At 32.2% G+C, this 11,078-nt stretch overlaps 1 protein-coding gene across 1 annotated transcript; it reads left to right on the forward strand.

Moving 5' to 3' along the window:
• Nucleotides 1-86: 86 nt before the first annotated feature.
• On the forward strand, nt 87-11,072 carry LOC115881232 (clustered mitochondria protein homolog; the record flags this gene model as incomplete). Its single annotated transcript, XM_030898647.1, has 5 exons — nt 87-292; nt 1,515-1,820; nt 6,392-6,767; nt 10,644-10,885; nt 10,947-11,072. Coding segments are annotated over 5 exons (1,256 nt in total), but the record flags the coding sequence as incomplete, so codon positions are not given.
• Nucleotides 11,073-11,078: the final 6 nt, after the last annotated feature.

Here is an 11,078-nt window from a genome sequence, read left to right on the forward strand (position 1 = left end):
TTGATCCCGCGGAATCTTAGAGGGATCCCGCATTTGCGGGATTGCATTCCCTACTATATAGTAAAGTATTTTTTACGTGATTACAGTGGAAGAAAGTACTAAAAACATCGTCAAAACCGCCTCTGTAGCTGTGGGATCGTTAAAAGACACCGAATTTGACATTCGATTCAATCCTGACGTGTATTCTCCTGGTATCAGGCATTCTGACAGCTTAGATCCTCCATTGTCTAAACAAAAACAGCTGGTCAAAGATGCCGCCGAATTCTTGCTGACAGTACAGATACCTACTTTCGTAAGTCTTTGTATATACAGATTGTCTAAATAAATTGATTACATCATGTGAAAAAAAATTAATAATTTCTTTTCTGGATAATAGTTTCTGTATCTCGGTAAACCTACAAAATTATCTGACTATACGTGGACTAAATTTTGATATTTTGAAATGGTACTGATTTTCAAATTTTTATAAGGTGTTGGTTAATATCAGGGATGAACGTGTAAAAATCTGTAATGTAAAAAACTATTTTTTACGTGTAAAAAACATGTTGTAAAGAGAAAAAAAAATATACTTATTTTTTCGGAATAGTAAAGCTCCTTTAAATAACTGTTTACTATTAATAACCAATAATTTTTTTTTATTATATTTGTTTTTTTACTGATATTATTCTTTTTAATTTGTGTAAAAATCAAAATTTATGCCAAAGTAATTTAAGTAGAGTAATAACAGGTTTTGCTTTTTTACATTTTTACGTGTATTTTACACCAAAAAGTAAAAAATAGCTTATCTTATAACGTTTAAAACCCATCCCTGTTTAATATTCTTCCTTTAATCCCTTAATTATAATTTTATTTTAAATTGTATTTTTTTACATTTGTTTTTACAAAATTTTAGTAAAAAATAAAATTTAGCTAAAAAATATCACCAATATACAGAAATCTCAGTGTATTTTAAAAACATTTTTCAATAAAATTCTTTTGAGTTTAATTATTGTCAAAATACCACTTCAAGATAAAAACATTTGGCACATATACCGCATGATCGAAAAAAAACTCTTTCTGCTCGGATATGAACATCAACGACGTTTCCCACATAATTTTACATATAAAATGACTCATAGCCATCGCTGACGCCGTTTTTTTTTTCGATCATATTGTACTTCAAATACCGCTTACTGTCGCTTCGGAAAACTAAGCTATTCTGTGGTAAAGTGAAAAAAACTTGGCGAAGATTTAAGTATACCGTTTGTATACAAGCAAACTTTCATCAAATTCCCTCAAAAAATTAAACGGATTAAAAACGACGTATAGGGTCGACCCGACAGAAATTATCATAGATTGTAGTTTCAATGGATTACTATGATGCCGTTTTTCGTGTTTATTGAGATGCAGAGATTGTTATAAAGGAATAAACAAGCAGGGGTTGAAGAGAGTTTTAATATATTTTCTTTATATGTAACCAATTTTTTGGAAGTGTAAAAATATTAAATTTAATTTTAAATTTTCTGTTAAAATAGATTAAGGGATTGCTGGACCATTCCTCGGCACCAATGGACGGTGTAACGTTATCCGAAGCTATGCACAACCGCGGTATAAACATCCGTTATTTGGGCAAAGTAACCAACCTTTTGGCCAAAGTCAAGCAGCTGGAATACCTCCACAGTATAGCCGTAGCCGAGCTGATTCTGAGATCGGCTAAACACATTTTCACTGTATATCTCCAAGGGTGCGAAATGATGAATTTATCAGTGGCTATAGCGCATTTCTTGAACTGCTTCTTCTATTCTGGAGTCGTGGCGAATCCTCTACAAAATGTCGATGAGGTAAGAATTGTATATTTTTTCTTTTTTTATTTTTATTTTAATTTATTTTAACACATAGAAAATAATCAAAATGTCGTTTGATTAGCCTTGTATGTGTTAAAATGACTGTATTTTTTAATTTTATCTTTTTATTTTTTTTGGTAATTTTTCTTTGTTTTTTTTTGTCTAAATTTTTCTCTCTTTAATTATTTTTTTTATTAAATTTTGAATCTTTTTACAGTAATAATTTAGGGTAAGTTTATACCCAAAAAAGATGGAAAACTTCGTTAGTTTGTAACAATATACAGGGTGTTTTATTTGAAATAGTCTTTGAATAAGAAGACTAAGGAAGGAGCATATCAAAAATCTTAGGTACACCGCGATGGGCCTCAAATATGGCCGACTTAAATTCCGGTTTATCAGTGTCGTTCTAATTTTATTTAAAAAATGTAAAACTATGATGTAGGGTAGACGTGGGGTAGACTCAATAATATGTTGTTTTATTTTACGTTGTGAATAAATGTTGGTAGTTATTAAAATTGTTACAAAAATATATAATTCTAATAAAAATAGATAAGTTATAATAATTATTTATTAACACAAACACTACTGAAGCTGGTAAATCAAATTGACGTATCTAAATTTTTTGACATCTAATCTTTGACAAGTAGTAAATAAAAGCGAAAATCCAAGAAAAAATATATAATTAGTTAATTTAAGTGAATTTCATAAATGATCGGTTTACTACACGTATGTATATTATATAGTCACTTACTACCGAAAAGTTGTTCCATTATTTCACTCGATTTTTGCCGAGATCTACCGTACGCTACACAACCAACTATTTTAGAGTCTTTTTCGATAAATCGCGATAGTGTCACTGTTAATTTAAGTTCTGCCACAATTTCCATCTAGATTTACTACCTTTATACAACTATCAGTAGTAGAATAAATAATAAATAACGTAAAATAGCTCCGTAAAGACTGACAAATCCACAAAATTTCAAATCAAATTCAAATGTGTCAAAATGAATCGTCAACAAGTCAAGGATCCCCCACCTAGAGTGCTTTTATGGCGCTTTTCCATACCATGCATGAATACGCATGGATAGCATTATGCTCCTTCCTTAGTCTTCTTATTCCAAAGGAAATAGTAGAGAAAATATAAAACATCTATTTTGACTCGCCCTGTATACAGGTGCGTTTCAGTGGCTCACCCTATAACTTTTTTATTTTTTCATATAAAAAACAGATTTGGATTGTTAGTATACCATGTGCGTCTCAACACTGGCTCACTATAACTTTTATTTTTCAGGTAAACAAACGAGATTTGTATGTTTGTATATGACATAAATTAGGATTGATTGACGTATTCAATTGTTTTCGGCCACTTCCTGTTTCACGGAAATGACTACAACTTTTGATTTAAATGGCACCCTCGGTATTTTTACGTTATTCGATAGAAAATAACACTCCTGAATAGAATGACATATAATGGGTGTTCAATAATATAATGACATATAATGTGTTATGTTAGGATATATACTAACATACCAAATCTCGTTTTTTGTATCATGAAAAAAATAAATAAGTTATAGGTGAGCCACTTTTGACCAGCACCCGGTATACATACCATAATATACCAACCAAATATAGCGTGTTTTAGTATAATTACTCATAAAAATAATACTAGGAAAAAGAACGTTCTTTTTTGAATTTTTGTTTTTATTTCAAAACGTTTTTTGTCTTTGAACGACTTCATACTGCAAAAAATGTCTATACTTATGTGGCGGATTCATCTCTCCAAAAAAAATCCTTTATGGGGGCTCTGGTGCACAATAGGTCCCCACGCATTTAACACTTTTTTGGGATTTTTTTGCAAGATTATCTTAAACTGAATATTTTTAAGCATAAAAATTGTTGGATGAATGTGTTTTATCTTTAAAAAGCGGCAAAAAAACGTATTTTAGGTACAGGCGACGGACAGTAAATATGTTAAATTTTCTACACGGATTCAGTAAAAACATCACATATTAGTACTTTATTACCTTATATAGACGTGGAATGATCTAATTTAAGCACAAAAATGTAACGAATCTTCTTTGTAAGCATAAAAATTAAGAAAATATATTTATTTACATCAGCTCAAGCTAGCAATTTTATGACTTTTTCGATTGACAGTTAATCGATCATCGGTATGTCATCTATGGCCTTCGCATAGAATTTGCGACGTTGTCAATAAAATTACTTTATATGATTTTCTTCTGAAATAAAGTTGTTGTGGAGGGACTTAAAACGGTAAGTTATCACTTTAGTGCAACAAAAATTGAACTGTCTAGTAGCTTATTCGTTAGTGTGGATTATTTTAAAGCAATTTCTGAAATAAAATTTGCGGATTTTTCAGGTTCTACGAAAATATAAGTTTTTTTAATATATACTGTTTTTCGACGCGTAATCAATGAAGTTTTGTCATTAGGCTCAATTAGGTTAGCCTGGTTATTTGGAAGGTGGTAATGCATTGGTTAGCCTGGTTATTTGGAGGGTGTTAATGCAATGGTTAGCCTGGTTATTTGGAGGGTGGTAATGCATTGGTTAGCCTGGTTATTTGGAGGGTGTTAATGCATTGGTTAGCCTGGTTATTTGGGGGTGTTAATGCATTGGTTAGCCTGGTTATTTGGAGGGTGGTAATGCATTGGTTAGCATGGTTATTTGGAGGGTGTTAATGCATTGGTTAGCCTGGTTATTTGGGGGTGTTAATGCATTGGTTAGGTTAGGTTGATAGGCTGGTTATTTGGAGGGTGGTAATGCATTGGTTAGCCTGATTATTTGGAGGGTGTTAATGCATTGGTTAGCCTGGTGATTTGGAGGGTGTTAATGCATTGGTTAGCCTGGTTATTTGGGGGTGTTAATGCATTGGTTAGGTTAGGTTAGGTTAGATATTCTGGTTATTTGGAGGGTGGTAATGCATTGGTTAGTCTGGTTATTTGGAGGGTGTTAATGCATTGGTTAGCCTGGTTATTTGGGGGTGTTAATGCATTGGTTAGGTTAGGTTGGTGGGGAGTGTTTGGAAGTACGCAGATCACATCCATTTCGGAATCTTACTGAACAAATCCGGGAAAAATATATTTTTAAACAATTGTGCTAAATACTGTGTAATGATTTTATTGTCAATTTATTTTTATAGTGTTTTTGTTTTGCCTCGTTTATTATATTTTTAATTTTTCGTGTTCTTAAAGTGCGTACTAAATGTAAAAAAAATGAATATAAAGTAGAACGTTTTCGTCGATTTTACACAGGGTGAGTATGGCAACACTGTGCATAACCTTGTATTTTACTGTCTTTATGAAGGTTATAATAGGGAGTTTTCGCATTGAAATGTAGTGAAAATTTGGAATTTTCAATTATTTTTTTTTCGTAGAAAAAGTGGTTCATCCAACAATTTTTTTCTTTTAAACCATTCCATTAACTATGGGATCCACATTAAAAATTAAAAAAACCACGATTTCGTGGGGACCTGTTCTGCACAAGACCCCTTTATGGGTATTTCGCCACTGCACTGCAAGAAAAATCTACAAAATAAAATAGTTATTTTTTGTAAACACTTCTGCGTTAAACCTAAACGGACGCTGCTTGTCAGAAGTTGTGTTTACAGTTATAAAAATTTGCCTAACATAGAAAAAAATGCTTAACGTTTCGGAAAGTTTTCTCTTTCCGTCGTCGGAAGCAAAAAAATATAAAGAATCGAGAAAAAAACTATTTAAAATATTTAAATTGAACTATTCGAGAACACTTTACTTTTTAAAACAGATACGTCTAAGTTAAACTTCAAAATTAACAATTACTACCTGATAACAATTACTTAATAAGGTAAAACCAAAAAGCCCAAACTTTCTGTATGATTATTTTTAAATTTTACGTATGTTGTTTATTTATGTAATGTTCTTTAAAATCAAAGAAGCGATTGCCATACATTACTAACATCTACAGATGCATGAGCAATGCATTTTTATTAGATTGAATTAAAAAAGCCTCGTTTATTTTTCTTTTAGAGGCTATCGCTTCTTTCATTATAATTTTGGCGTTATTAAAATTTATTCTGTGCCCTGTGTCCCATGGATGCTGACAAATCTTAGATTTGTGAAAATCTCCCTTTCTTAAATAACCTTTATGTTCTTTAATTCTAACATTTAACGGTCTAGATGTTTCACCAATGCAAAATTTATCGCATTCACAGGGTATTTGGTAAATTATATTTTTTGTTTGTTGTTCTGTATTCATTGGTTTAGTATGTGATAAAATGGATCTAAGTGTATTTTATGTTTTGAAAGATGTTCGTATGTTATATTGCTTTCGTATCCTTCTTATTTTTTCCGAAACGCCTCGTATGTATGGAATTGTAAGTTGTATATATTGTGTATTGTTATCATTGTGTCTATGATTTGGGGTTTGTCTTTCGTTTAATGTTTTGTCAATAAAATATCGTGCATACTGCACGAATACCAATTTTTAAAGCCTCTCTCGAAAATTCATATTAATTCATTATAATTATTCTTAAACTATAATGACTTTTGATTAAATTCTTTTTGGTTTAGTTCCAGAGCAAGACCAACAAAAAACGTAACAAACGCCGCGGCAGAGCCAACCCTCTCTCCTGCAACGACAACAACGAATGGGCTACCCTGACGCCGAAATCCTTATGGACGCAAATCAGACAAGAGCTCAAAGCTTACTTCGACTACGATTTGGGCGCGGGAGACGTGGAAGGCATCGTGGAAACGTTCGGTTTGCAGAAAATTTCGTTGCTCAGAGGGTTCTGCTTGAAGACCGGTATCCAGATTTTGCTTAGAGATTATAATTTGGACTCGAAAAATAAGTTGATCTTCTTTGAGGAGGACATCTTGAACGTATTTCCTATCGTGAAGCATATCAATCCTAGGGCGACTGATGCGTACAATTTTTATACTACAGGTAAGAAATTGTAAAATTTAATCTCGATAAAATTTAATAAGTTCTTCAACTATAGTCTGTCCAACGACAAGATCCTTGACAGTGATAGAGGTGTCTGTCATTTTAATTTCAAAGTAATATAAATGCTTATTCAAAATATTGTAAAAAAACTGTATAAAACTGAAAAACATTAATTGAGTATTTTTTTAAATTATAGTCTGTGTTAATACAAAACAAAGGGTTAAAATACACCCTTTGTTTTGTATTAACAAACAGAACACCACATAAAAAAGAACTATTTCTTAGTTTCAAACTTCAAGAAACTTCCTGCTTATATTATTATATCCATCAATATAACTTATGTACAAATAAAACAACGTTTAATATTACACAGGACTAAATAAAACACAACATAAATAGAACAAAACATTTTATTAATAATAACACTTACTGAATTTTATACCTGAAAAATTGGTTAATTAACTTTAATCTTATTTTTTTTAAACCAGTACGTTTTGAAATTATCTTTCTGCAGTACTAAAACCTATTATTTATCTATCATGTGATGCTATTTTACAGCTACTCTAGTTTTTAGTACCATACACGAGATGGTATACAAACTTTATTGGTGGCAACTTTATTGGTTGCTAATAAAACTCTCTGTCTGGGCCAGAGAGAACACTAATAACTAAAGTGAGAGAGACCGATCCACGTTAATTTTTGAAGACTGTGTGAGTGGTGCGGCCTATGGCGTCTAACCCGACCTATGAGCGCATTATCGATATAGTAGGTTGCATTCATACCTATATACTGGCGCCAAAAATTCAAAATTTGTGTATTTGGAACCGAATCTTAATCTTTCAAGTTTATAAGAAGAAATCTTCATAGTTTTTTTAGATTATTTTGTTGACAACGAAAATTTATTATTAGACTTTAAAGCATTAAAACCTATAAATAAAATACTGTGTAGGAACATAATAATTTATTTAACTTAGTTTGGTTTAAAGTTTTTGCAGAATTCATTTACCAGGTCTTTGGTGGGTTGTGGATTGTCGTTGTGCCTTTTCTTGAACTAAAAATAAATAAGTTCAATTTTTCATTAAGGTTTAATTTTACATGCTTACCAGTTTAGGTAATCCGTTTCTGTACATGTCGTAGTGGAGCCCATACTCCAACTCAAGGCTGCAATCTTCAATATCTTTTTTATCTAACTTGGTTGGGAGTAAACAGGGAAGCACGGTTGGGTGCTCGCACAGAGTATCAGTAGGTATCCCGTAGGTATTCAATGTTTTTGATAGTCTTTATTCTATACCAAGAACCTATCAGTTGAAAAAAAATAATTTGTATTACTGGTAATTGGTAATAATACCAGGTATAATACCTAGTCGTTCCAGAGGTATCAGAAAAGAATAAGAATGTGATGTTTTACTTTTACAATCGGATTTATCCCATAGGTTATGCTTACCTATGTAAATTAGCAATGTACGAGCTAGCAACGTCGGAAAAACAAGTATTTTAAGACGTCTTGGCTCTTTGATATGTCTTTTACTATGCCCTCTAGAACAGCATGCGGCCCGTCTGGCTGCCGGTAAACGTTGCGTTTCCTACTGCCCATTGAAAGAAGATCCTATATTTTATTAGTCATTTAAATTCTACTATTGAATATAAACCGACCGAGTCTCCATAACTCAATGCGTAGAGTTTCAGACCACGAACCGAGGAGTCAGAGTTTGAATCCGGGTCAGAACAAAAATGTTTTTATTTTATTTTCGTTTATATTCTGATAGTAAAGTATTAAATATTTATTTTTTTTGAACGACCAGAATTATTTAATACTTTACTATCAGAATATATACGAAAATAAAATAAAAAAGTCTTTGCCCTGACCCAGATTCGAACTCTGAATCGTCGATTCGTAGTTGGAAACTCTACGCACTGCGCTATGGAGACATGTTCGATTTATATTCAATACTAGAATTTTTAGGACTAAATTAAAAAAAATATAGGATCTTCTTCCGATGCGCAGTAGTGAACGCAACGGATATCGGGAGCCAGACGGGCCGCATACTGTTCCAGAGAGCATAGTAAAAGATATATCAAAGAGCCAGACGTCTTAAAATACTTTCTCGAAAACGTTGCTAGCTCTTAGACTATATTATGTGCACTCACTACTCACTATTAATATTAGGTATTTTAAAATAATTACCGAGATAAAACTTACCTTTAAAGGAAATGTTTTGTCTGGATCTCAACAACAAAACAAAAATTACAAAAATGCCGAATAATCGTGGAATCTCAAATAATCAATAATGACAATCATATTACAATAAATAATCTTGTCTTCTCACAAGCTAAAAGAACAGGTACATTCAGTCAAAATCAATTTATTACTCCGATTGTCAACAGATTTTAGTTATCTCCTTCTAGAGCTAAGAAATAGAAAAAGCTACTGACAATCTAATTAATCCTGTCAAATGTTTAACTTGCAAAGTTGAAAACTCCTTTTGACTGCCTAAACGCTATGCGCGTCTGGATGCGCGGTGACAAAATAAACTTGTCTACGAAATACCCTATTCCACAAGCCCTCTCACTTTAGTTATTTGTGTTCTCTCTGGTCTGGCCACCGAATATTAACTATAAACTGTGCATTGGGTCTACAGTTAACTTTCCCTCGATTTTTCTTCCACCTAACTTCCAAAAAAAATACGTTATAACACGAACCAAAATGCAAAAGCAATTCGCAAATGTTTATCATCTTTAATCAATCTTGTTTATCGTTTATCAAAAACGCAGGTTATTTGACATAATTTGACACAAATTATAACCTATAATTTAGCAATAAGAGTTTGACAATAAAAATCCATCGTTCCGTCACTCCAATAATATTGAAATGTGATCTCTGTCATTTTTGAAATAGACCAATAAGACTGGTTAAAAACAACAAGAGACGACGCCATGATGGATTAATATACCGGGTGCGTCTCAAAAGTGGCTCACCCCTGTAACTTTTTTATTTTTTCAGATAAAAAAACGAGATTTGGTATGTTAGTATAGGACATAAATTGGGATTGATTGACGTATTCAATTATTTTTGGTCACTTCCTGTTTCACCGGAAATGACTACAACTTTTGATTTTTAAATGGCACCCTCGGTATTTTTTTACTTTATTCCATAGAAAAGTCACTCTGAATAGAATGACATATCATATGTCAACTTTTGATATTTTCGCATATGGTTTATTTGAAATTATAACATGCGGTGCATAACGACAATTTGACTCGAAATTATCGAATAATAAAAGTGTGTGATATCAAATTATTCGTAAAAAAGTGCTTTTTCCAAATATGCTAATGAGCCACCCTTGTTCCATCTGAAAAAAAATAAGATATGATTAAAAAACGATTTGTGCCAAAAAACGATATTTATCGAGGGTGCCATTTGAAAATCAAAAGTTGTAGTTATTTGTCCAGTGAAACCGGAAGTGACCAAAAACAATTGAATACGTCAATCAATCCTAATTTATATCATATAACATACCAAATCTCGTTTTTTTTATCTGAAAAAATAAAAAAGTTATAGGGGGTGAGCCACTTTTGAGATGCTCCCGGTATAAACCCATCTATATTTAACTTAAAAAATATTGGAAAGTTTTTTTTTGGTAAAATAAATAGATTGGTATGGGCGTCATCTGCTTTTTTTCTGTCATCCTCTGTCGAAATCTTACCTGAGTAATAAAACAGAGTATAATATAAGATCGAATACACAGAAAAGAGGTTTAATCATGTGACCTCTTTTGTCTATAATGTATGAATATAAACATAGTGTTTTTAACTCTTGTTAAAGACACATTCTTTATTCAAATTATTTTAATCCTACACGTGGCTTATTTTAAACAGGTCAAAGCAAGATTCAACAAGGCTACCTCAAGGACGGCTACGAGTTGATCAACGAAGCGTTGAATCTACTCAACAACGTCTATGGCGCCATGCATCCGGAAATTGCTCAATGCTTAAGAATGATAGCTAGACTAAACTACATCATGGGAGAGCACGGTGAAGCCATGGCATATCAACAAAAAGCTGTCTTAATGTCTGAAAGAGTCAACGGAATTGATCATCCATACACCATCACTGAATATGTATGTTTTTTTTTATTTTGTTTGCTTTTTTAGTATTTTAATTATTATTTTATTTTTTTAGGCTCATTTAGCTCTGTATTGTTTCGCGAATAGTCAGATTAGTACTGCATTGAAGTTGTTGTACCGTGCCAGGTACTTGGCTGTGATTGTTTGTGGAGAGAATCATCCAGAGGTGGCTCTATTAGATGTAAGT

Source organism: Sitophilus oryzae, unplaced genomic scaffold (assembly GCF_002938485.1).
Source record: "Sitophilus oryzae breed Bouriz unplaced genomic scaffold, Soryzae_2.0 scaffold_1704_pilon_pilon, whole genome shotgun sequence".
NCBI lineage: Eukaryota > Metazoa > Arthropoda > Insecta > Coleoptera > Curculionidae > Sitophilus > Sitophilus oryzae.